Here is a 27,845-nt window from a genome sequence, read left to right on the forward strand (position 1 = left end):
TCCACACATAACTTCCCACTGCTGTCTCTAACTGGCCCTAATCTTGCCCTAACCAATCTTCTGTTCTTAACATATCTATAGAACGCCTTAGGATTCTCCTTAATCCTATCAGCCAAAGTCTTCTCATGTCCTTTTTTAGCCCTTCTTAACTCACTCTTTAACTCCCTCCTAGCCAATCTAAAGCTTTCCAGTGCACTACCTGAGCCCTCAAGTCTCATCCTGACATAAGCCTCCTTTTTCCTTTTAACCAGCGAATCAACTTTTTTAGTGCACCACGGTTCCCTAGCTCGACTATTTCCTCCTTGCCTGACAGGGACATACATATCAAGGGCTCTATGAAGAGAGATTAAATAGACTGGGTTTGTACTCGTTGGAGTTTAGAAGGCTGAGGGGGGATCTTATAGAGACATATAAGATAATGAAAGGGATGGATAGGGTAGAGGTAGAGAGATTCTTCCCGCTCAGAAAGGACAGCAGGACTAGAGAGCACAGCCTCAAGATAATGGGGGGGCAGTTTAGAACAGAGTTGAGGAGGAACTTCTTCAGTCAAAGGGTGGTGAATCTCTGGAATTCTCTGCCCGTTGAAGTGGTGGAGGCTACCTCGCTAAATATATTTAAGTCACGGGTAGATAGGTTTTTGACCGACAAGGGAATTAAGGGTTATGGGGAGAAAGTGGAACTGATCCACTTCAGATCAGCCATGATCTTATCAAATGGCGGGGCAGGCTCGAAGGGCTAGATGGCCTACTCCTGCTCCTATTTCTTATTTCTTTGCCATGCTCAAAAAGGAGAATTTGTGAATAGAAAATACAAGCTCAATGGAAATTCAGCAGAATTACTCAAATTGAGTACAGTTCATAATTGATCACAGAGTCCTAGCCTACAGTAAAGAAGATGGGTTAGGTTATTTTGTTAATAAAATCTAATTGGATTGTGAAGCAGGTCAGGATATCTTTGGTTGAAATGCAGGATGTGAGGGAGCTTGGAACTAAATTATTTTATATCCCTACACAAGTGGCTTATAGAATTGCAATTAACTACTGTCATAGCGCTAAAGTATTGATCTCATTCTAGTCATGCAGATAAAATGTGGAGTTAGTGAATTTTAAAAGAAAGTTTACAAAAAAAAGCTTCGGCTATCATAATCTTACAGAAAGAACCAACAGAATGATGGGATTGAATTATGGGAAGTGATTGTGTAGATTAGATGTTCTCGTTGGAAGAGAGAAGGCGGAGCAGTGATTTTATAGCCAGTTTTTCAGTTTCTAAAGTAGGCCATAATAAGCTGTTTTGTTTTGTCTGTAAGATTAGAACTTACTAACATATCCTGCACTTGAAGAGAGATAAATTCAAAACTGTAGAAACACTATTTCAGTGAATCCCCAATCTGTGGTACAGAATCTAAAGAGAAATAGTATTCAAATTAATTGGATTTTGTTTTTCAGAAAATATTTTGTTTTACAGTCTAAGTAATTTGAGACATGGAAGTGTAGTACGTTTAGAAGTAAGTGATTCTGAAAGCTTTCTACCACTGAGGTGCTTCTCTGCAATAGAGTTGGTGAAGAATGGGAAATTTTGAGAAGTTAAACAAAGAAAGAATGTTTCACTGGCAATGAGGGACTTGGATTTTGAAATTATCACAAGAACAAAGGAAGATTTTTTTTCCACACAGCTATTGGAAGATGAAATGCTTCACAACAAATTCATATTGGACAGATACTATTACGATTTTAAAAAAATAACAAAAGGCAAACGGAATGTCAAACACTAGAGAGAATGTTTATAACTAGAACCAATAGGCTGTGTGGTCTCATGTGCTGACTTTTCTATGGTTGAACCACATTAAATTGCGGTGTGTGCGCGTAATATGTTCCACCGTAGAGCAGCCTCTACCCTCCCCTTTCCGTGGTTGCCAAGGCACTCAACCTTCAACACCCTCTTCCCTTTCCTCCCTTCCTTGAAGCATAATAGTGTCCATACCCTCATTTACCACCCCACCAACCTCTGCATTCAAAGGATCATCTGCCACCATTCATGCCAACTCCAGCACAATGCCACCATGAAACACATTTTCCCCTCACCCCTTGTCAGCATTGCACAGGACCTTCTCCCTCTGTGACATCATGGTCCATTGCTCCAAACCCTTCACACCCAACCAATGGCATCTTGCTTTGCACTTGCAGAAGGTGCAACACCTGTCTCTTTATCACCTTTGAAGGCCCCAAACAGTCCTTTTAGATGAAGCAACATTTCACTTCTTACAGTAGACCAAACTGAAGGAAATGCATTTGTTGCTCCTGATGCAGTATCTCTACGTTGGGGAGACTTAAGTGCAGACTGGGCGACCGCTTTGCAGAACACCTTCACTCAGCCTGTAAGCATGACCCCAACCTTCCTGACACTCACCGTTTCAACTCAGCACTGTGCTGTCGTGGCCACCTGTGCAATCTTGGTCTGCTGTAACGTTCTAGTGAAGCCCAAGACACACTAGTGAAGCAACATCTCATCTTGCACTTAAGCGCATTACAGCTTTCTGGACTCAATGTTTTGAGTTCAACAGCTTTAGACTGTGAACTTTCCTTCCATTTTGACCCTTTAATATCCAAAACATTTTTTTGTCCTAATGCAAACCGCCTCCCACCCCCCCAATCTTGTCACTTGTTCTTAAGTTTTGCTTTCACTGAGCACTGATTCTCTCATTAACGCATTCTGATATCTCGCCTTTATGCAATTACTAGTATCTTCTCCTGCCATTAATGTTTCCTCTGCCTTGTGACCCACACTTCTTTGATGCAATCTTCCCTAGTTCCCACCAGTTGCTGACCACCTACTATGTTCTACCTGCTGCACTCCCTCTTATTCAGCATATAATCTATCACATTTCTCCTCCTCTTCAGCTCTGAAGAAGTCATATGGACTCAAAACATTAACTCTTTTAACTTACTTAAAATGTTCAAGGATATAGTCCCTTTGTTGACAACTGATTATATCTTCCTCTTTCTTCAGTACATCACTTCACCTGTTATGGATTCACAACCCAGACACACTAAAGGAACATTTTGGTGAATTGTAACAAACATTTCTCCCTTGCATATTATTCCTCCTTCATGGACCTCTAACTACTTAGTCTGCCTGGTGTGGAAGTTAATAACCTGAATTGGCTGTAAGGAGATGCTAAGAGTGACATCATAATTCTACCACTGATAAGTCCTCCCCTTTTAGCTGACTATAGTAATTAGATTTTTGGTTTCTAGATGTTTTTCTATTACTGGTGTTGCCCATGCTGAAGTTAGGAATGATTGTGATTTCACATGGGCAGAGGGATTGCACCACACTCCAAACTGTTTTATTATTTGCATAGAATTGCCAACCACTGAGCACACATCAGCATTCCTGGAAGTTTTGTCAATTGGGGATTTCAGCTGGTTTAAAAGAGGCAAGACATCGGCAGATGGGTGACATTGAGGGACTGCAGTGCATTTTTGAAAACCATTTTAATACGGGCAGGAGAAACAACAAGCACCTCAAGAATTGTTTTCAAAAATGACCTAGATGAGGGTGTAGAAGGAAGGGTTAATAAATTTGCGGATGACACTAAAGTCGGAGGAGTTGTAGACGGTGAGGATGGATGTTACAGTTTGCACAGAGACATAGATAAGCTGCAGAGCTGGGCTGAGAGGTGGCAAATGGAGTTTAATGTGGAAAAGTGTGAGATGATTCACTTTGGAAGGAGTAACAGGATTACAGAGTATTGGGCTAATGGAAGGACTCTTGGTAGTGTGGATGAGCAGAGAGATCTCGGTGTACATGTGCATAGATCCCTGAAAGTTGGCCCCCAGGTCGATAAGGTTGTTAAGGTGCATGGCGTGTTAGCTTTTATTGGTAGAGGGATTGAATTTCGGAGCCGTGAGATCATGTTGCAGCTGTACAAAACTCTGGTGCGGCTGCACTTAGAGTATTGCGTACAGTTCTGGTCGCTGCATTATAAGAAAGATGTGGAGGCATTGGAAAGGGTGCAGAGGAGGTTTACCAGGATGCCTGGTATGGTGGGAAGGTCTTATGAGGAAAGGCTGAGGGACTTGAGGTTGTTTTCATTAGAAGAAGGTTAAGAGGTGACCTAATTGAGGCATACAAGGTGATCAGAGAATTAGATAGGGTGGACAGTGAGAGTCTTTTTCCTCAGATGGTGATGGCTAACACGAGGGGACATAGCTTTAAATTGAGGGGTGATAAATATAGGACGGATGTCAGAGGTAGGCTCTTTACTCAGAGGGTAGTAAGGGCATGGAATGCCCTGCCTACTGTAGTTGTGGACTCACCAACTTTAAGGGCATTCAAATGGTCATTGGATAGGCATATGGATAATATTGGAATAGTTTAGGTTAGAGGGCCATTTGATTGGTTCCACTGGTTGGCGCAACATCAAGGGCCGAGGGGCCTGTACTGCGCTGTAATGTTCGATGTTCTTAAAAAATACATTCCACCGCCTCTTAGCCTGAATTTTCCCTTTTAAGGACAGCTGTTTAGGCTTCTACATACAGAGTACCAGTGCAATAAAATCTGAAAATTGTATTGGCGTACAAGGCACTTGTTCATGTGTATTAATATTTGAACCAATTAATGTAATGGAAGGAGTTTTTGATGATTTTGATCTGCAGCCAAAAGATCACTAACCTGCTAATGTTGTGAAAAAGCCCATTTTAGCCATTATAAAAGATCCTCATTTCGCAACTAACATTCAAAAGTCTTCTATAGCCATTTTAGTAGTAAAAGGATGTTAAGAGTATGAGTGGGGTGGCATTGTGGCACAGTGGCCTTACAACACCAGGAACCTAGGTTAAATTCCAGCCTCTGATCACTGTCTGTGCAGAGTTTGCATGTTCTTCCACTGTCTGCGTGAGTTTCATCTGGGTGCTCCGGTTTCTTCCCACATTCCAAAGATGCAGGTTAGGTTGATTGACCATGCTAAGTTCAGTGGAATTAACACAGTAAATATGTGGGGCTATGGGGATTGGGTCTGGGTGGGATTGTTTTCGATGCAGACTCGATGGGCTGAATGGTGCTATTGCACTGTAGGGATTCTATGATCGGGCAATATGGGATTTATGTATGGAGGTATTAAATGAGTACTTTGCATCTGTCTTTACCAAAGGAAGATAATGCTGCGCATGTCATAGTGAAAGAGGAGGTTGTTCAGAAACTTGAAAAGTTTAAAGTTGATATGGAGATGATATTGGATGGGCTGGCTGTGCCTAGAGTTAATGAGGCACCAGGACTGGATTGACATGCATTGAATGACAGAGTGGAAACTACAGAAGCGCTGGCCATAATTTTCCAGTCTTCTTTGGATTCAAATGATGCTGGAGAGCAGGAAATTGCACGTGTCCTCAAATGGAGGGCGGCATGGTGGCACAGTGGTTAGCACTGCTACCTCACAGCTTGATTCCCAGCTTGAGTCACTGTCTGTGTGGAGTTTGCATGTTCTCCTGTGCCTGCTTGGGTTTCATGAGGGTGCTCCGGTTTCCTCCCACAGCCCAAAGATGTGTGGGTTAGGTGCATTAGCCATGCTAAATTCCCCCTTAGTGTCCCAGGATTAGTAGGTTAGAGGGATTAGCAGGGTAAATGTGTGTTGGGCCTGGGTGGGAATGTTGTTGCTGCAGATTCGATGGGCCAACTGGCCTCCCCCCACACTGTAGGGAATCTATGATCTATTTTACACCCTTGCACATGCATATACCCTTGGATGTATAGATAAAGCCAGCAACCATAGGTCAGTCAGTTTAACCTCGGAAAAAGCCAAATACTAAGGAGACTGGAGACCTGAAATAAATTCCAAAGAAGAGTCACATTGAACGCAAAACATTGATTCTGTTTCTCTCTCCAGTGGTGCTTCCGGTTCTGCTGAGTTTTTCCAGCACTTTTTTTATTTTTAGTTTAATCTCTGTGATGGGGAAGCTTTTAGAAATGATAATTGTGATTAAGTTAATTCTCACTTGGGCAAACGTGGGTTAATTAGGGAAAGGCATGGATGACAAATAATGTTCAACTGATTTGCTTTGAGTTTTGTAATGAGGTAATAGCCAGTACTGATGAGGGTAATTAGGTTGATTTGGTGTATGTGGCATTCCTAAAGGTATTTGATTTTGATTTATTGTTGTCACATGTATTAGCATTCAGTGAAAATATTGTTTCTTGTGCATCATACAGATAAAGCACACCGTACATAAAGAAGGAAAGGAGAGAGGGCAGGATGTAGTGTTACAGTCATAGTGAGGGTATAGAGAAACATCAACTTAATGCAAGGTAGGTTCATTCAAAGGTCTGATGGCAGCAGGGAAGAAGCTGTTCTTGAGTCGGTTAGTACGTGGTCTCACCCGTTAGAGAAAATCTCCATTACAAAGGAAGAAGTGTTATATTTTTTAGGGAACATTAAAGCTGACAAATCCCCAGGACCTGACGGCATCTATCCTAGACTACTCAGGGAGACAGGAGATGAAATTGCTGGGCCTCTGTTGGAAATCTTTGTCTCTTCATTGGACACAGGTGAGGCCCCAGAGGATTGGAGGATAACGAATTTGGTACCGCTATTTAAGAAGGGTAGCAGGGATAACCCGGGTAATTATAGGCCGGTGAGGTTGACGTCCGTGGTAGGGAAGGTGTTGGAGAGGATTCTGAGAGATAGGATGTATGCACATTTAGAACGGAACCATCTCATTAGTGACAGACAGCATGGGAGGTCGTGCCTTACATATTTGGTGGAGTTTTTTGAGGAGGTGACAAAAACAGTTGACGAAGGAAGGGCCGTGGATGTCATCTGTATGGATTTCAGTAAGGCGTTTGACAAAGACCCTCGTGGCAGGTTGGTGAAAAAGGTTAAGGCTTATGGGATACAAGGAGAGGTGGCTAGATGGGTAGAGAACTGGCTTGGCCACAGGAGACAGAGGGTAGCAGTTGAATGGTCTTTTTCCAGCTGGAGGTCTGTGACCAGTGGTGTTCTGCAGGGCGCTGTACTGGGACTTCTGCTATTTGTGATGTATATAAATGATTTGGAAGAAGGTGTAACTGGTGTGATCAGTAAGTTTGCGAATGACGCAAAGATGGCTGGACTTGCTGATAGTGATGAATGTTGTCGGACAATGCAGCAGGATATAGATAGGCTGGAAAATTGGGCAGATGGAATTTAATCCAGATAAATGCGAAGTAATGCATTTTGGTAGAACTACTGTAGGGTGGAGTTATACAATAAATGGCAGAACCATCAAGAGTATAGAAACACAGAGGGACCGAGGTGTGCAAGTCCACAAATCCTTGAAGGTGGCAGCACAGGTGGAGAAGAAGGCAAATGGCATGCTTGCCTTTATAGGACGGGGTATAGAGTATAAAAGTTGGAGTCTGATGTTGCAGCTGTATAGAATGTTGGTTAGGCAACATTTTGAGTACTGCATCCAGTTCTGGTCACCACACTACCAGAAGGACGTGGAGGCTTTGGCGAGAGTGCAGAGGAGGTTTACCAAGATGTTGCCTGGTATGGAGGGTCTTAGCTATGAGGAGAGATTGGGTAGACTGGGGTGGTTCTCCCTGGAAAGACAGAGAATGAGGGGAGACCTAATGGGGGTGTACAAAATTATGAAGGCTATAGATAGGGTGAACAGTGGGAAGCTTTTTCCCAGGTCGGAGGTGATGATCACGAGGGGTAACAGGCTCAAGGTGAGAGGGGCGAGGTTTAACATGGATATCAGAGGGACGTTTTTTACACAGGGTGGTGGGGGCCTGGAATGCACTGCCAAGTAGGGTGATGGAGGCAGACACGCTGGGATCGTTTAAGACTTACCTGGATCGTCACATGAGCAGTCTGGGAATGGAGGGATACAAACGAATGGTCTAGTTGGACCAATAAGCGGCACAGGCTTGGAAGGCCAAAGGGCCTGTTTCCTGTGCTGTACTGTTCTTTGTTCTTTGTCTCAGACTTGTGTATCTTTTTCCCAATGGAAGAAGGTGGAAGAGAAATATGTCCAGGATGTGTTGAGTCCTTGATTATGCTGGCTGTTTTTCCGAGAAAAGCAGTCAGCTCTTGAGAAATTAGAGGCATTGGTGGGCTTTCTTAACTATAATGTTGGCATGAGGGACCAGAACAGGTGGTTGGTGACCTGGGCACCTAAAAACTTGAAGCTCTCAACTATTTCTACTTTGTCCCCACTGATGGAGACAGGGGCATGTTCTCCATTATGCTTCCTGAAGTTGATGACTGTCTTCTTTTTGTTGACATTGAGGGAGAGATTATTGTCTTTGCATCATTTCAGTAGGTTCTCTATCTCTTTCTTGTATTCCATCTTGTCATTGTTTGAGATCCGAGCCACTATGGTGCTGTCATTAGCAAACTTGAAAGTCGAGTTGGAGAGGTACATCATAGGTGTATAGGGTACTGAGGACGCTGCCTTTGGGGTACCGGTGTTGAGGATGATCACGGAGGTGTTGTTGCCTATCCTTACTGATTGCAGTCTGTGGGTTAAGAAGTCTAGGATCCGGTCACAGAGGGAGGAGTTGAATCCCAGGGACAGAGTTTGGAGATGAGCTTTATAGGAATAAGGGAGTTGATGGCTAAGCCGTAGTCCATAAATAGGACTCTGACATAAATGTTTTTGTTATCAAGATTTTCCAGGGTTGCGTGTCAGGCCAGGGAAATGGTGTCTGTTGTTGCAGCAATGGGTGAACAGTAGCAGATCCAGACAGTCTGGAGGGCTGGAATTGATTTGTGCCATAGCGAACCTTTCGAAGTACTTAATAATGATGGATTTCAGAGCCACTGGACAATAATCATAAAGTCATGCGGCCTGGCTTTTCTTTAGTACTGGGATGATGGTCATTGTCTTAAAAGCAGGTAGGGACCTGAGATGCTGTAAAGAAAGATTGAAGATGTCTGTAAATGCCCCCGCCAGCTAGTCCATGTAGGACCCGAGTGCTCATCCTGGTACTCCATCAGGGCCAGTCGCTTTCCATGGGTTGACTTTCGAGAAGGTTGTTCTGACATCTGCAGTGGTGACTTCGTATGCAGGTTTGCCTGAGGCTTCCAGGATGGAGGGTGTGCTTTAACTGACCTCGCTGAGCTCATGGAATAAAAGGGACAATATTGATATGAAATTTTCTGAGTGACAGGGAATAGTCATGGTAAACGGTCATTTTTCAGACTACAAAAAAGTTTATAGTACAGTTGTCCAGTGATTGCTCTTTCTAACATATATTCGTGACCTATACCTTGGTGTACAGGGCTCAATTTCAAAATTTACATCTTCTAGAAAACTTCTGAACAATTCTGAACATGCGCACCATGTAGAACTGCAAAAGGATATCCATGGATTAGCGGATGGCGAGCAAAAATTTAGTGCAGAGAAGTATGAAGTAATTCATTTGGTAGGATCTAAAATAAAACCTATGGTTCTAAAGGGATCTCAGTAGTAGAGAAATCTAGAAGTAAATATTGTATCAATTAAAGAACAAAAATTACAGCACGGGAACAGGGCGTTCAGCTCTCCAACCCTGCACTGACCATGCTGCCTGACTTAACGGAAACCCCTACCCTTCTGGGAACCATATCCCTCTATTCCAATCCTAATGTACTTGTCAAGACGCCCCTTAAAAGTCACTACTGTACCCCCTTCCACTATCTCCCCCAGCAATGAGTTCCAGATACCCACTACTCTCTGTATAAAAAAAATGCGCCTCGTATGTCTCCTTTAAACCTTGCCCCTTGCACCTTAAACCTATGGCTCCTAGTAATTGACTCTTCCACCCTGGGAAAAAGCTTCTGACTATCCACTCTGTCTATGCCTCTCATAATCTTGTAGACTTCTATCAGGTCTCCCCTTAACCTCCATTGCTTCAGTGAGAACAAACCAAGTTTCTCCAACCTCTGCTCATAGCTAATGCCCTCTATACGAGGCAACATCCTGGTAAATCTTTTCTGTACCCTCTCCAAAGTCTCCACATCCTTCTGGTAGCCTGGCAACCAGAATTGAACACTGTATTCCAAGTGCGGCCTTACTAAGGTTCTATAAAGCTGCAACATGACTTGCCAGTTTTTAAACTCAGTACCCCAGCTGACGAAGGCAAGCATGCTATATGACTACCTTCTTCACCTGCATTGTCACTTTCAATGACCTGTGTATCTGTACACCCAGATCCCTTTTGCCTATCAATACACTTAAGGGCTCTGCCATTTATGATATATTTCCTATCTGTATTACATCTTCCAAAATGCATTACCTCACATTTGTCCAGATTAAATTCCATCTGCCATTTCTCCGCCTAAGTTTCCAACTGATCTTTGTCCTGCTGTATCCTCTGATCATTTAAGTGACAGGACAGGTTGAGGTAGTGATTAGTAGAGTATACTGCACCCTGGGGCTTATCACTTGGGACATATGGTATAAAAGAAAGGAAGTCATTGTGTATAGAAACATAGAATCCCTGGAGTGCAGAAGGAGGCCATTCAGCCCATTGAGCCTGCAACAAAAACAATCCCACCCAGGCCTCATCCCTGTAACCCCATATATTTACCCTGCTAATTCTCCTGACACTAAGGGGCAATTCAGCATGGCCAATCAACCTGAACCTGTATATAGCAGTGGTTCAATTCAACTGGAATATTTGTCCACTTCTGAGGACTAGACTTTAGGAAGGATTTGAAGGCATTAAAAGGTTCAAAAGACTGGTTCTAGGGGTGAGAACTGCTCTTATGTGAAAAGATTGGAGAAGTTGGGACTGTTTTCCTTTGTGAAGAAAAGTTTGAGTAGATTTGATAGAAATATTTACAATCATGATGAGTTATGGAGAGAGTAGACGGATAACGTTCCCATTGGTGGAAGGATTGAAAATAAAACATCAGTGATTTAAGGTGATTGGGTACATGAAGAAAAACTTTCTCATGCAGTGAGTGCTTAAGATTTGGACTGCTGTAATAATCTTGCCGAGGCCAGTCTTCCATTACCAATCGCCCTTTTATTTACAGTGCTAACTGAACATCTTTCAATGACTACAGTGTGTAGGTTGGTTCCGAGCGTGTTGACTTCCAGGGTGAGTGGAGCCAACTGATTTTAAACTCCCTGCTATTCCTTCCTTCCTTGGGTAAGCCTTCACTTGCCTAATAGAGGAGCTCATGTTCAATGAGGACCGCGGGGAAATCTATTAATGATCCCCATAGTCACCATAACATCCCTCCCCCTCATATCTGTTTCTTCCCCAGGGTTGTCAATTTTGAATGTCCTGTCTGTAATTACAGAATCATGGTTCTTCTGGGTCTCTTGTGGGACTCCAATCTCTCCTCCTGGTTTGGGAAAAGTAAGCTTAATCTTGCCCAAAGCTTCCATTTCATTAATAATTCCACTGAAGCAATTGTTGACGTTATGTGAGTAGTTGAATAAAAATTGCGCCAGATTTGCCTCTATAGACAGTGCAGGTTGCTTATTCATGCCAAGCTTAAAAGTCTGCACTGCTCATTCACAACACCAGGTTAAAGTCCAACAGGTATATTTGGTAGCATAAGCCTCTAGCTTTTGGAGCGCTGCCCCTTCATCAGAAGTGGGAGTTCTGTTCACAAATAGGACACTATTCACAAATAGGGCGTATAAAGACACAAACTCAATTTACGAAATAATGATTGGAATGCAAGCCTTTACAGGTAGTCAAATCTTAACGGTACAGACAATGTGATGGAGAGACGGTTAAGCATAGGTTAGAGATGTGTATTGTCTCTAGCCAGGACAGTCACTGAGATTTTGAAAGCTCAGGCAAGTCGTGGGGGTTACAGATCGTGTGACATGAACCCAAGATTCTGGTTGAGGCCGTCCTCGTGTGCGGAACTTGACTACCAGTCTCTGCTCAGTGACTCTGCGTTGTCGTGTGTCGTGAACGCCGCCTTGGAGAATGCTTACCTGAAGATCAAAGGCAGCATGCCCGTGACCACTGAAGTGTTCTCCCACAGGACAAGAACAGTCTTGCCTGATAATTATTGAGCTGTGTTCACTCATTCGTTGTCGTAACGTTTGCATGGTCTCCTCAATGTACCGTGCCTCGGGACATCCTTTCCTGCAGCATATTAGGTGGACAACTTTGGTCAAATTGCAAGTGTATGTACCGTATACCTGATGGATGGTGTTCTCACGTGAGATGATGGCATCCATGTCGATGATCCGGTATACCTTGCGGAGGTTGCTGTGGCAGGGTTGTGTGATGTTGTGATCACTGTTCTCCTGAAGGCTGGGTAGTTTGCAGCGAACAGTGGTCTATTTGAGTTTGTGCGGTTGCTTGAAGGCAAGAAGTGGGGTTGTGGAGATGGCCTTGGCGTGATGTTCGTCTTGATCGATGACATGTTGAAGGCTCTGGAGAAGATGTCATAGCTTCTCCACTCTGGAGAAGTACTGGACGACGATGGGTGCTCTGTCTGCCGTGTCCCATGCCTTCTGTGAGGAGGTTGGTGTGGTTTTTCGTCGTGGCGTGTTGGAACTGTCGATCGCTGAGTTGAGCGCCATATTCTGCTTTTATGAGGGCATCTTTCAGCACCTGGAGGTATCTGTTGTGATCATCCTCATCTGAGCAGATCCTGTGTATATGGAGGGCTTGTCCGTAGGGGATGGCTTCTTTAACATGTTTAGGGTGAAAGCTGGAAAGCTTCATGAGGTTGTCAGTGGTTAGCACTGCTGCTTCACAGCACCAGGAACCTGGGTTTGATTCCTGGTTTAGGTCACTGTCTCTGTGTTTGCACGTTCTCCCTGTGCCTCTGGGTTCTCCAGTGTCCTTCTACAATCCAAAGATGTGTGGGTTAGTTGGATTGGCCATGCTAAATTGGCCCTTAGTGTCAAGGGAACTAGCTAGGGTAAATGCATGCGGATAAGGTAGGGGTAAGATTGTGGTCGGTGCAGACTCGATGGGCCGAATGGCCGCCTTCTGCACTATAGGATTCTATGAATGAAACCACAGAATGCGTAAATTTTTTCAGCATAAGTTACAGACAGTACGAGTTCCCAAAGCCGTAGTATAAATAGAACTGTTCAAGTTGTACTGATAAGACAGGGCTCCTCAGACGTGGTAATATCAATTGTCTCACTCAATCATTTGATGTGATTGAGAGTTGATGAAAACAGTACCTTTGAGCTATATAGCTAAGCATCAGGAGTTGCTAAACAGCAGGGGAAGAAACATCCGGATTCTATGGATCAATGCAATCCCATGATGTCAGAGGTTAGAATATCATTGGTTAAGATATATGATAACTGTTAACAATGATTTGTATTAATGATGATTGGTTCATAACTAATGGAAGGTAAGCAAAGCATACTTGAAAATGTATAATTGTCCTGTCTGATGTATTGTAACTTCAGAGTGGTATTGGAATGCTCAGAGTCTTCTCTTCAGAGAGTTGTTGGATTACCTAATGCTATCTCTTCCACCAATCGTTTGTCAAATAAAGATGTGCCTTTAACCAGGATACTGACTCGTGAGTCTTTGTATTAGCTGATGTTCTGGTAAATACTGAATCTCTGAAAAAAACCCCACAAGTAGATGGAGAGAAAGGGTTCCCACTATTGAAAAGATTATGAATGTGAGGGCACAGATTTAAAGTAATTAGAAAAATAAATAATAGTGATATGAGGGAACTGGTTGGGTCTGGAATGCACTGCTTGAGAGTTTGATGGAGGCGGGCTTAATGGAAGGATTCATAAAGGAATTAGACTTAATTGAAAATGAACAAGAATAATCCAGGTAACCACAGGCGGGGTGAGCCTTACATCAATGGTAGGGAAATTATTGGAGACGATTCTTTGAGACAGGATTTATTCCCACTTGGAAATAAGTAGATGTATTAGTGAGAGGCAACATGGTTTTGTAAAGGGGAGGTCATGTCTCATTAATTTGATTGAGTTTTTCGAGGAAGTGACTAAGATGATTGAGGGGAGGGTAGGGCAGTGGATATTGTCTACATGGACTTCAGTAAGGCCTTTGACAAGGTCATTGCAGACTGGTTCAGAAGGTAAAGTCACATGGGATCAGAGGTGTGTGGCAAGGTGGATACAAAACTGGCTCGGTCAAAGAACAGTAAGAAGTCTCACAACACCTGGTTAAAGTCCAACAGGTTTATTTGGTAGCAAAAGCCACTAGCCACACAGTCAAAGAAGACAGAGGGTAGCAGTGGAAGGGTGCGTTTCTGAATGGAGGGCTGTGACAAGAGACGTTCCTCATGGATCAGTGCTGGGACCTTTGCTGTTTGTAATATATATAAATGATTTGGAGGAAAATGTAACTGAATTGATTAGTAAGTTTGCGGAAGTCACTAAGGTTGGTGGATTTGCAGATAGCAATGAGGACCATCAGAGAATACAGCAGGATACAGATCGCTTGGAGACTTGGGTGGAGAGATGGCAAATGGAGTTTAATCCAGACACCTGTAAGATAATGCATTTTGGAAGGCCTAATACAGATAGGAAATATATAGTAAATGGCAGAACCCTTAAGAGTATTGATAGGCAAAGGGATCTGGGTGTACAGGTACACAGGTCACTGAAGGTGGCAATGCAGGTGAAGAAGGTAGTCAAGAAGGCATATGCCGTGCTTGCCTTCATCAGCTGGGGTATTGAGTTTAAAAACTGGCAAGTCATGTTGCAGTTATATAGAATCTTAGTTAGGCTGCACTTGGAATATAGTGTTCAATTCTGGTCGCCACACTACCAGAAGGATGTGGAGGCTTTGGAGAGGGTACAGAAAAGATTTACCAGGATGTTGCCTCGTATGGGGGGCATTAGCTATGAGGAGAGGTTGGAGAAACTTTGTTCTCACTGGAGTGACAGGGGTTAAAGGGAGACCTGATAGAAATCTACAAAATTGAGAGATATGGACAGAGTGGATAGTCAGAAGCTTTTTCCCAGGGTGGAAGAGTTAATTACTAGGGGCCATAGATTTAAGGTGCTAGGGGCAAGGTTTAAAGGAGATTTACGAGGCAGATTTTCTACACAGAGGGTAGTGGGTGCATGGAACTCTTTGCCTGGGGAGGTAGTGGAAGCGGATACGGTAGTGACTTCTAAGGGGCGTCTTGACAAGTATACGAATAGGATGGGAATAGAAGGATATGGTCCCCGGAAGGGTAGGAGGTTTTAGTTAAGCCGGGCAGCATGGTCGGCTCAGGCTTGGAGGGCCGAAGGACCTGTTTCTGTGCTGTAATTTTCTTTGTTTTGAGCTAACAACCATACATTACGTTTCAAGCAATCAGGAGTGGGAATCTGACTTTCTCCCACCTAACTTTTGGAACTCTTGGCAACTGTAGCATGGTGGTTATTTTAGTGGCCTGAGGTGCTTCTGCTGTTGAATATTCTGCCAACACTGGTAAGCAGCATACCAAACTTAATGTAGCAAGTTAACCACAATCTGTATCCTAAAATGGATTTAATACTTTCAGAAGAGGAGAAAATTCAGAATGGAAGAAAATTAATCCAAATAGCTAGTATTCAGTGAGGCATTTCTTTCACATATTGCCTAGAAGTTGAACTGATGAACTAGAGACCCAGAAACTGGGGAATTCAAATTTGATTAATTAAATAAAATTTGAAACAAAATCTAGTTACTTTAGAGGTAATTCACTGCAGCTTTTCGGAGGAAAATTATGGACGGACAATATCCCATGAATAAAAGCAAAGCTCAACTTTAGTATTAATATTGCCATCCTCACTGTAATGGATTTTTCAAAAGCTTACATGTACACTAACAATTTTATCTTTTTCTTGTTAGGGCAAAATATCATAAATTAAAATATGGCACAGAGTTGAATCAAGGTGACTTGAAGATGCCAACATTTGAATCAGGTAATAAATGGCAGTTCAATATTTTTATGAAGCTTGTGTATTAATTTTTACAAAATGTCTTACTATAGTTTCTGACTCTCGACAGGCTTTAATTTGAAGTTGGTTTGATTTTTCTCTTGTACTTTCATGTTGTCCCACACCATTTCAGATTTAATAAGGGTGGCACGGTGGTTAGCACTGCTGCCTCACAGCGCCAGGGACCCAGGTTCAATTCCGGCTGGGGTAATGTGTGTGGAATTTGCACAATCTCCCTGTACCTGCGTGGGTTTCCTCAGGGTGCTCTGGATTCCTCCCACAGTCCAAATATGTGCGGGTTAGGTTGATTGACCATGCTAACTTAACCCTAGTGTCAAGGGGATTACCAGGGTAAAATGAGAGGTTATGGAATAGGGCCCGGGTCGGATTGTGGTCTGTGCAGACTTGATGGGCCAAATGGCCTCCTTCCGCACTGCAGGGATTCTGTGATTCTATGACAGATAAAATTATTTGAGAATCATTTGTCCATGTTAAGTAAGGTAAGTTTAAATTGTTCCAGGTGCAATTAGAATCACATGGGGCCAGATTTTGCTGAAAGAATAGTGCACAGTTTAATAATGCAAAAATAAGCCAGTAGTTTTTGGCGGGGAAAGTATTTCATCGATTCATTGTTATGTTATGTGTTTCTACTAAATCTGTGCCTATTTTACAGAAGTAGTATCTTGCCTAATCACCACTGTGATTTTGTAGAAATTGCTGCATTTGTCTGCTAAATTCTCAAAAAGTTAAGATGGCAAATTCATAAAAGTTGAACAATGTGATAATTGTTGATGACTACTAATCAACCCCTCTTGCCCAAAATGTAAACAGTTACTTGCGTTTCATTCTTTTTTTGTTATCAATTGTTTTTGAAGATTTAAATATGTCCAATTTAAAATTTTTAGTTTTTGCTCCTCTCTCATTTATCTTTCTGTACTGGATTTTCCCAAGCTTTCCTCAGTCCTTAATTCAAGTTGGTTGAGAGTTATATTTTATCCTGTTCACTATTGTTCCAGTTGCCCCTCCATTCTAATTTCAGCTCACACTTCAGACAACTTTTGGGCAAGAAATGTTTAAAAACCTAAAATCTAAATAACAGAATGAGCCACAGGATGCTTCACTTCAGCAAAAATGACTGAGTCTTTAATCTAGCAAGATTAAATTATTTGCCAACCGGCTTTATAGTAAAATTTACATACACTATTTGGATAACCTTTACATATTAATAGTAAATATTAAATGTCCACATATTGTAATGCCAAATCTTTTATAAGCGAGATCTTCAAATGTGTCTTTCCTGACCAGTGACAAGTGTTGGTTAAATATGGTAATTCAGTTTGTTAATATTTTGGTTAATTTGCTCACTGCTAGCTAGACAAATAAATTGTTAGGTGTTGATTTCAGAGAGTGTGTCAGGGATTTATTTTTATTTACCCACTAGAAATTGCTGAAGAGCAGGTCACACCCCCTCACTCACGCCTTTTATATATTACACGGTGAAGTACTCCTCTTTGGGTGTTTTGGTGTTAGCTCTCAGAGGGAGGGGGAGATCAAACTCTGCTTTGATCAAAAGTACATAGTGAGAGGATATTCATGCTTTATGAATGCCTTGTCCAAATTATTAAACTATCTAATCAGTTATCGTTATTTACCCTGACATTTTTGAGTATGGACTGCAAAAGTGTAGCACTCGTATCAGGTTACCATCTTTACTTTCTGGGCTGTGATCCATTGGAGTGGATTGTCCATCCATTCCAAGACCAAAGTTTGCTGGATTCCGGGGAAGTGCCGGAAGATTGGAAAACGGCTGATGTTACGTTGCTGTTTAAATGAGGTAGTAGACAAAAAGCAGGGAATTATAGGCCGGTTAGTTTAATGCCTGTAGTTGGAAAAATGCTAGAATCCATCATCAAAGAAGAAACAGCGAGGCACCTAGAAAAGAATGGTTTGAGAGAGCAGACGCAACACGGATTCGTTAAGGGGAAGTCGTGTTTGACGAATTTATTGGATTTCTATGAGGATATGACTAGTGCGATAGACAGAGGGGTGGATGTGGTGTTTTTAGATTTTCGAAAGGCGCTTGATAAGGTCCCTCATAAAAGGCTGCTACAGAAGGTTAGGGTGCACGGAGTTGGGGGTAAGGTGTTAGCGTGGATAGAGGATTGGTTGTCAAATAGGAAGCAGAGAGTTGGTATCAGTGGGTGCTATTCTGATTGGCGGTTGGTGGCCAGTGGAGTGCCGCAGGGATTGGTGCTGGGGCCTCAGCTATTTACCATTTATGTAGATGATCTGGAGGAGGGGGCTGAGTGTAGGGTGACGAAATTTGCTGATGACACGAAGATGAGTGGAAAAGCAAATTGCATGGAGGGTGTGGAAAGTCTGCAGAGGGATCTGGATAGGCTAAGCGAGTGGGCGAGGACCTGGCAGATGGAGTACAATGTTAGCAAGTGTGAGGTTATCCACTTTGGCAGGAATAATAGTAGGAGGGAATACTATTTAAAGGGTGAAAAGCTGCAGCGTGCTATGGTGCAGAGGGACCTGAGGGTCCTTGTGTATGAGTCGCAAAAACCCAGTCTGCAGGTGCAGCAGGTGATCAAGAAGGCGAATGGAATGCTGGCCTTTATAGCAAGGGGGATAGAGTATAAAAGTAGGGAGGTCTTGCTGCAACTGTACAGGGTACTGGTGAGGCCGCAGCTGGAGTACTGTGCAGTTTTGGTCACTGCACTTGCAGAAGGATATATTGGCCTTGGAGGGAGTGCAGAGAAGGTTCACTAGGTTGATACTGGAGATGAGGGGGTTGGGCTATGAAGAGAGACTGAATAGACTGGGTCTGTACTCGTTGGAGTTTAGAAGGATGAGGGGGGATCTTATAGAGACGAATAAGATAATGAAAGGGATGGATAGGGTAGAGGTAGAGAGATTCTTCCCACTTAGAAAGGATAGCAGGACTAGAGGGCACAGCCTCAAGATAAGGGGGGGAGCAGTTTAGATCGGAGTTGAGGAGGAACTTCTTCACTCAAAGGGTGGTGAATCTCTGGAATTCTCTGCCCGTTGAAGTGGTGGAGGCTACCTCGCTGAATATATTTAAGTCATGGGTAGATGGGTTTTTGATAGACAAGGGAATTAAGAGTTATGGGAAGAAAGTGGGAAAGTGGAACTGATCCACTTCAGATCAGCCATGATCTTATTGAATGGCGGGGCAGGCTCGAAGGGCTAGATGGCCTACTCCTGCTCCTATTTCTTATGTTCTTAAGACCTGTCTGATTTTAATAGATTGATTTCAGCTGGCTAAGATGAAAATTTATCCTTGTCTTGTGAGAATGGTGACTATTCAAAAAGGGAGGTAGAGAGAAAACAGAAGTATAGACCAGTGAGCTTATCATCAGAACTGGGGAAGTTGTTAGAGTCCATTATTAAGGATTTCATAATATGACATTTGGAAGGCAATGGTATACTCAGACAAAGTCAGCATGGATTTTCAAAAGGGAAATCATGCTCGACTAATCTATTGGAACTTTTTGAGGATGTAACTAGGTAGAGTTGACCAAGGAGAACCAGTGGATGTGGTTTATTTAGACTTTCAGAAGGTTTTCAACAAGGTCTCACATAACTACTATGCAAAGTTAAAGCACATGGGATAGCAGGTAATGTCTTGAGATGGAAAGAAAGCTGGTTAGCAGACAGGAAGCAAAGAGTTGGTATAAATGGGTCTTTTACTGATTGGCAGTCAGTGACTAGTTCCACAGGGATCTGTGCTAGGATCCCAACTATTCACGTTAATATATTGATTTGGAAGAGGGAACTGAATGTATTACCTCCAAATTTGTAGATGATACAAAGTTGGGTGGGAGGGTGAGCTGTGAGGAGGATGCAGAGATGCATTAGTGTAATTTGGAGAGGCTGAATGTGTAGGCATCTGTATGGTAGATGCAGTATAATGTGGATAAATGTGAGGTTATCCACTTTGGTAGCAATAATAGGAAGACAAATTATTGAATGGATTATATACTTCAATGGAGATGAATTGAAAGAGGTGGATACTCAGTGAGATCTTGGCGCCTTTGTGCATCAGTTGCTGAAAGTAAACGCGCAGGTACAGCAGGCAGTAAAGAAGGCAAATGGTACATTAGCCTTCGTAGCATGAGGATTTGGGTATAAGGATGGGGATGTTTTGCTGCAATCGTATAGGCATTGATGAGGCCACACCTGGAGTATTGTTTGCAGTTTTGGTGTCCTTATCTGAGGAAGGCTGCCCTTGCTATAGAGGGGAGTGCAGCAAAGACTGATTCCTGCAATGGCAGGTCTGTTGTATGAACATAGAACATAGAACACTACAGCACAAACAGGCCCTTCGGCCCACAAGTTGCGCCGATCACATCACCTACCAACCTACAGACCTATCTATAACCCTCAATCTCATTAAACCCCATATACTCATCCAGAAGTCTTTTAAAAGACCCCAGCGAGTTCGCCTCCACCACCACTGACGGCAGCCGATTCCATTCACTCACCACTCTCTGAGTGAAAAACTTACCCCTAACATCACTTCTGAACCTCCCTCCCCGCACCTTAAATCTGTGTCCTCTCGTAGCGACCATTTCAAACCGGGGAAATAGCCTCTGAGAGTCCACCCTATCTATTCCTCTCAACATTTTGTAAAGTTCTATCAGGTCGCCTCTCAACCTTCGTCTCTCCAGGGAAAAGAGTCCCAGCTCCCTCAACCTAACTTCATGAGGAGAGACTAAGCTGGTTAGGATTGCTTCACTGGAGTTTAGAAGACTGAGACGGGATCTCATTCCTACTGAGAAACTGAGACAGGGTAGATTCACACTGAACGTTCCCAATGGTGGGGGAAGTCCAGAACTAGGGGTCATAGTTTGAGGATAAGGGTAATCATTTTAGAACTGAGGTAAAGAGAAATTTCTTCACCCAGAGGGTGGAACGTGTGGAATTTCCAACCACCGAATGTAGTTGAGGCTAAAACATCATCTGATTTCAAGGAGGAATGAGGTATAACTGTTGGGGCTAAAGGGATCAAGGGATATGGAGGTGAAGGGGGAATCAGGATGTTGAATTCGATGATCAGCCATGATCAAGGTGAATAGTGGAGCAGGCTCAAAGGACTACTCCTTCTAGTTTCTGTTTTATATCACCTATCAAGTTACATACGAATTAGGAACAAGAGTATGCCACTCGACCCCCTAATTCCATCATTCAATAGTATCATGGCCAACCTCCTTCCTGCCTACCCCAGATGACTTTTCAAATTTTTGTTAATCAAGAATCTATCTCAGCCATAAAATATTTAAAGATTCTGTTTCCACTGCCTTATGAGGAACAGTTCCAAAGACTAATGACCCTCTGAGAGAGAAGATTTCTCAGCTCTGTTTTAAATGAATGACCCCTTACAAATCTGTACCTTTTTAAAAAGTGGCCCTAGTTCTACCTTCTCTGATGAGATGAAACATCCCCTCCACATCCACCATGTCAAGACATCTCAGGATCTTAAAGGTTTCGATCAAGTTGCCTCTTGTTCTTTTAAACTCTAGTGAATACAAATCTAACTTCTTCAACCTTTCCTTATAAGACAACTAGTACAGTCCTATTAACCTTCTCAGAATTGTTTCATTTTGCACATCCAGCATAAGTTCCTTTTGGAAATGATGGTATTGCAATAGTAGAGAGGAATGCCATAAGTTCAGGTAACAGGGGTGTGGAAATGGCTTGGTTAGAGATGAGAAATAAAGGCAAGAAGTCACATATGGGAGTAATGTACAGGCCCCCTAATAATTACCATATAGGAACAAATAATGCACTTTTTGTCCTAAAGGCATGGTGATAATTATTGGAGATTTTAATTTAGAGTCAGAGGTTTACAGCATGGAAACAGGCCCTTCAACCCACTTGTCCATGCCGCCTTTTTTTTCAAAAATCCTGAAGCTAATCCCAATTGCCCATGTTTGACCGATATTGCTCTATATCCATGTAACTATCTAAATGGTTTTTAAAAGACACCATTATACCTGTCTCTACTACTACCTCTGGCAATTTGTTCCAGACACACTCGCCCTCTGTGTGAAAGAATTGCCACTCTGGACACTTTTGTATCTCTCCCCTCCACCTTAAACCTATGCCCTCTAGTTTTTAACTCCCCTATCTTTGGGAAAAGATATTGACTATCTAGCTGATCTATGCCCCTCATTATTTTATAAACCTCTATAACGTCACCCCTTAGCCTTCTATGCTCCTGAGGAAAAAGTCCCAGTCTATCCCATGTCTCCTTTTAACTCAAACCACCAAGTCCTGATAACATCCTAGTAAATCTTTTCTGCACTCTTTCTAGTTTAATAATATCCTTTCTAGAATAGGGTGACCAGAACTGTTCACATAATTCAAGTGCAGCCTTACCAATGTCTTGTATAACTTCAACAAGACATTCTAACTCCTGTGTTCAAAGTTCTGACCGATGAAACCAAGCATGCTGAATGCCTCTTTCACCACTCTATCCACCTGTGACTCCACTTTCAAGGAGCTATGAGCATGTACCTCTTGATCTCTTTGTTCTGTAACTCTCCCCAGCACCCTGCCATTGTAAATCCTGCCCTGGTTTAATCTACCAAAATGCATCACCTTGCATTTATCTAAATTAAACTCCATCTGCCATTTGTCAGCCCACTGAAACAATTGAATAAGATTCCGTTGCAGTCCGAGATAACTTGCCACCAATCTTGGTATCATCTGCAAACTTACTAACCATGCCTCCTAAATTTTTATCCAAATCATTAATATAAATGACAAATAACAGTGGACCCAGCACTGATCTCTGAGGCACGCTGCTAGGCACAGGCCTCCAGTTTTAAAAACAACCCTGTACAACCATCCTCTGGCTTCTGTCATCAAGCCAATTTTGTATCCATTTAGCTACCTTACCCTAGATCCTGTGAGAATTAACCTTTTGCAGCAACCTACCAGGCGGTACTTTGTCAAAGACCTTGCTAAAATCCATGTACATAACATCAGCTGCACTGCCCATGTAGATAACATCAACTGCACTACCTTTTTGGTTATCCCTTCAAAAAACGCAATCAAATTTGTGAGACATGATTTCCCACTCAAAAAACCACGTTGACTGTCCCTAATCAGTCCTTGCGTCTCTAAATGCCTGTAAATCCTGTCTCAAAATACCTAACAACAACTTACCCACCACAGATGTGAGGCTCAGCAGCCTGTAGTTCCCAGGCTTTTCCCTGCAGTCCTTTTGAAACAAAGGCACAACATTATTCGTCCTCCAATCTTCAGGCACCTCACCCGTGATATCGATGATTCAAATATCTGTGCTAGGGTATCCGCAATTTCCTTCAGGCACCTCACCCGTGGCTATCGATGATTCAAATATCTGTGCTAGGGTATCCGCAATTTCCTCCCTAGCCTCCCACAATGTCCTGGAATACACTTCATCAGGCCCGGACGATTTACCTACCTTGATTGCGGATCCCTAGCAGAAATATTTGAATCATATAGAGATGCAGAGATCAAGCTTCAAGGCAATACTTCAGAATACACAGAATAAATACATTCTAATGAGTAAGGAAAGATCAAAGAATGGATACAACTGTTATTAATTAGAAATGCTAAAGATTGACTCTAGTTTAATAATATCCTTTCTATAATAGGGTGACCAGAACTATACATAGTATTGCAAGTGTTAGAAGGGAGTTAGAAGGGCAAAAGGGGGGCATGAAATGGCTTTGGCAGACAGGATTAAGGAAAATCCAAAGGCATTTTACTCCTATGTCAGGAACAAAAGAGTGGTTAGAGGAAAAATCAGTCCTCTCAGGGATAGAGGAAGGGAACTGTGCTTGGAGTCCGAGGGAATGGGGGAGATCCTGAATGAATACTTTGCGTTGGTAATCACGAAGGAGAGGGACTTGGATGTCTGGTACTGTCTTCGAGGGAGCTGTAGACCAGTTGAAGGAACTATCCATTATGAGGGAGGAAGTGTTAGGGCTTTTAGGTAGCATTAAAACTGATAAATCTCCAGGGCCTGATAGCATTTATCCTAGGCTGCTCAGGGAGGCGAGAGATGAAATTGCTGGGCCTCTGACGCAAATCTTTGTCTCTTCTTTGGACACAGGTGAGGTCCCAGAGGACTGGAGGATAGCGAATGTGGTACCGTTGTTTAAAAAGGGTAGGAGGGATAACCCTGGTAACTATAGACCGGTGAGTTTGACTTCAGTGGTAGGCAAGTTGTTGGAGAGGATTCTTAGGGATAGGATGTATGAGCACTTAGAGCGTTGCGATCTGATCAGGGATACGCAGCATGGCTTTGTAAAGGGGAAGTCTTGCCTTACGAATCTGGTAGAATTTTTTGAGGAGGTGACAAAAACGGTCGACGAAGAACGAGCTGTTGATGTCATTTATATGGATTTCAGTAAGGCGTTTGACAAAGTCCCTCATGGTAGGTTGGTTGAAAAGATTAAGGCTCATGGAATTCAAGGCCGGGTATCTAGATGGATTGATAACTGGCTTGGTAAGAGGAGACAGAGTAGTAGTGGAAGGGTCCTTTTCTAGCTGGAGGTCTGTCACTAATGGTGTGCCGCAGGGCTCAGTACTGGGACCTCTTCTTTTTGTAATACACATAAATGACTTGGAAGAGGGAGTAAGTGGTGTGAGTAGCAAATTTGCAGATGACACTAAGATGGCTGCATTGGCGGGCAGTGAGGAGCAGTGTCTGGCAATACCACGGGATATACCACACGATGGAAAGGTGGTAGGACTGGAGGGTCTCAATGACATTATTGTTACTAGAGGGGCGGTGCTCGACAGACTGGAGGGACTGATTGTGGACAAGTCCCCAGGACCGGATGGAATGCATCCAAGAGTTCTGAAAGAAATGGTGGAGGTGATAGTGGATGCCTTGGTGGTTATTTTCCAGACGTCGCTGGATTCCGGGGAAGTGCTGGAAGATTGGAAAGCGGCTAATGTTACGCCGTTCTTTAAGAAGGGTGCCGGGCAAAAGGCAGGGAATTATAGGCCGGTTAGTTTAACGTCTGTTGTAGGTAAAATGTTAGAATCCGTCATCAAGGATGAAATAGCGAGGCATCTTGAGTGGAGTTGCTTGATAGAGCAGACGCAGCACGGTTTCGTTAAGGGGAAGTTGTGTCTGACAAATTTACTGGAGTTCTATGAGGATGTGTCTAGGGCGGTGGATAGAGGAGAGCCGGTGGATGTGGTCTTTCTTGATTTTCAGAAGGCATTTGACAAGGTACCTCACAAGAGGTTATTGCAGAAGGTCAGGGGACATGGAGTTGGGGGTAGGGTGTTAGCGTGGGTAGAGGATTGGTTGTCAAATAGGAGACAGAGAGTGGGGGTCAATGGGTGCTATTCGGATTGACGGATGGTGACTAGTGGAGTGCCCCAGGGGTCGGTGCTGGGGCCTCAGCTATTTACCATTTATATAGATGATCTGGAGGAGGGAACCGAGTGTATGGTGTCGAAATTTGCTGATGACACCAAGATTGGTGGAACGGCAAATTGCGCAGAGGGTGTGGAGAGTCTGCAGAAGGATCTGGATAGGCTGGACGAATGGGCCAGGAAATGGCACATGGAATTTAATGTTGGCAAGTGCGAGGTGGTCCACTTTGGTAGGAATAATGGTAGGAAGGATTATTACTTACGTGGCGAAAAACTGCAGCAGGCGACGGTGCAGAGGGACCTCGGGGTCCTTGTGCATGAGTTGCAAAAACCCAGCCTGTAGGTGCAGCAGGTGGTCAGGAAGGCGAATGGGATGCTGGCCTTCATAGCGAGGGGGATTGAATATAAAAGTAGGGAGGTCTTGCTGCAGCTGTATAGGGCACTGGTGAGGTCGCAGCTGGAGTACTGTGTGCCGTTTTGGTCGCCGTACTCACGCAAGGATATTTTGGCCTTGGAGGGAGTGCAGAGGAGGTTTACTAGGCTGATACCGGAGTTGAGGGGGTTGAGCTATGAGGAGAGGCTGAATAAACTAGGCTTGTACTCGTTAGAGTTTAGAAGAATGAGGGGAGATCTCATTGAGACGTATAAGATGATGAATGGGATGGATAGGATAGAGGTGGAGAGACTCTTCCCACTGAGAAAGGACAGTAGGACTAGGGGGCATAGGCTCAAGATAAAGCGGGGGGGGGGGGGGGGGGGGTTTAGAACGGAGTTGAGGAGGAACTTCTTCACTCAAAGGGTGGTGAATCTCTGGAATTCTCTGCCCGTTGAGGTGGTGGAGGCTGCCTCGCTAAATATTTTTAAGACGTGGGTTGATGGGTTTTTGATAAGCGAGGGGATTAAGGGTTATGGGGAGAGGGTGGGAATCTGGAACTGAGCCACGACAGATCAGCCATGATCTTATTGAATGGCGGGGCGGGCTCGAAGGGCTAGATGGCCTACTCCTGCTCCTATTTCTTATGTTCTTATGTTCTTATAGATAGGCTGGCATATTGGACAGATACATGGCAAATGGAGTTTAACCGTGATAAATGTGAGGTGATGCATTTTGGCCGAAATAATGTAGGGGGGAGTTATATGATAACAGGTAGACCTATAAAGAGTATAGAAATGCAGCGGGACCTGGGGGTGCAAGTGCACAAGTCTTTGAAGGTGGCAGTACAAATGGAGAAGGTTGTGAAGAAAGCTTATGGTTAGCCTTTATAGGAAGGGGTATAGAGTATAAGAGCTGGATTCTAATGTTGCAGTTGTGTAGAACGTTGGTTAGGCCGCATTTGGAGTACTGTGTCTAGTTCTGGTCACCTTGCTACCGGAAAGACGTGGAGACCCTGGAGAGAGTGCAGAGGAGGTTTACCAGGATGCTGCCTGGTATGGAAGGACTGGGTTATGAGGAAAGATTGAGCAAATTGGGGCTGTTTTCCCTTGAAGGCGACTGAGGGGAGATCTAATAGAGGTGTATAAGATTATGAAGGGTATAGATAGAGTAAACAGTGGTAAGCTTTTTCCTATATTAGAAACGCACATTACGAGGGGCCACGGGCTTAGGGTGAGGGGGACGAAGTATAACACAGATGTTAGAGGGACGTTTTTCACACAGAGGGTAGTGGGGGTATGGAATGCTCTGCCATGGCAACACCTCTACCAGAGTGGCAGGCACGCTGGAGTTGTTTGAGTTACTTAGGCACATGAGTGGGTTGGAGATGGAGGGATATAGGAGATTGTTTTAAATAAGGTTCAGTAGCCTTGGGACGTCCCTGGTTATGTATAAGGACGTGGATGATAATGTTTTTCTCTTTTAATTCACAGGTGCTTCGGTCTGCCTTGTCCTACGAGGGGCATACACGCGATGGGTTGTACGAGGGCTGCTCTTGGTTGTTTCGAGAATAGCCTAGTACTTCATGTCGTTAGTGTACGCTTAAACTGGACCAGATGCTGGGCAACACGACAGCTCAGTGACTATCACTGTTTGCTGTGCAGACACATGGATTTGGGCCAGTGTCTGTGGGAGTTTTCGCATTCTCCCCGTGCTTGCGTGGGTTTTCTCCGGGTGCTCTGGTTTCCTCCCACACCCCAAAGATGTGCTATTAGGCTGATTGGTGAAATAAATTGTCCCTAAATTAGTTTTGCCGTAACTATATGGAACATATGGAATGCCAGAAGCATAGATAAGGGTCATGGGTGGAGGGGGGACTTGTAATGTTAAAATGGCGGCGCGGGCTCGTTGGGCCGAAGGGCCTGTTTCCCGGGCTGTTTTGTTCTTGGTTCTTTGATTGACATTGTAGCATGATTGACAGGACTGATGGCTGAACGGGATGGACAATTACCCTTGCTGCCCAAACAAGGTTACTTTGTTTCTTTCAGCACTGATGGCTGGTCCTCCATGCACAGGTGCTAACTGCTTACGCCATGCCTCCCAGGCCTTGTTGCTGCCGCAAACCCTGGCTCATCGCTTGTCCGGGGGTTAGGAAAATGTCCGAACTCTCCTCTGCATTCAGCAACTGGCCCAGCTTT

General features: G+C 43.6%; 1 protein-coding gene across 4 annotated transcripts in view; it reads left to right on the top strand.

Annotated features, from left to right (window-relative positions):
- Positions 1 to 27,845, top strand: part of strn3 (striatin, calmodulin binding protein 3) — a 270,890-nt gene that overhangs the window by 78,459 nt on the left and 164,586 nt on the right. For all 4 annotated transcript variants that reach the window (XM_080202888.1, XM_080202891.1, XM_080202890.1 and 1 more), the window contains exon 3: positions 15,772 to 15,845. In XM_080202888.1, the coding sequence (XP_080059014.1) occupies positions 15,772 to 15,845 (74 nt within the window). The remainder of the gene's footprint in view (positions 1 to 15,771; positions 15,846 to 27,845) is intronic.

Source organism: Carcharhinus amblyrhynchos, chromosome 14, assembly GCF_965287045.1.
Source record: "Carcharhinus amblyrhynchos chromosome 14, sCarAmb.v2.hapA, whole genome shotgun sequence".
NCBI classification, from domain to species: domain Eukaryota; kingdom Metazoa; phylum Chordata; class Chondrichthyes; order Carcharhiniformes; family Carcharhinidae; genus Carcharhinus; species Carcharhinus amblyrhynchos.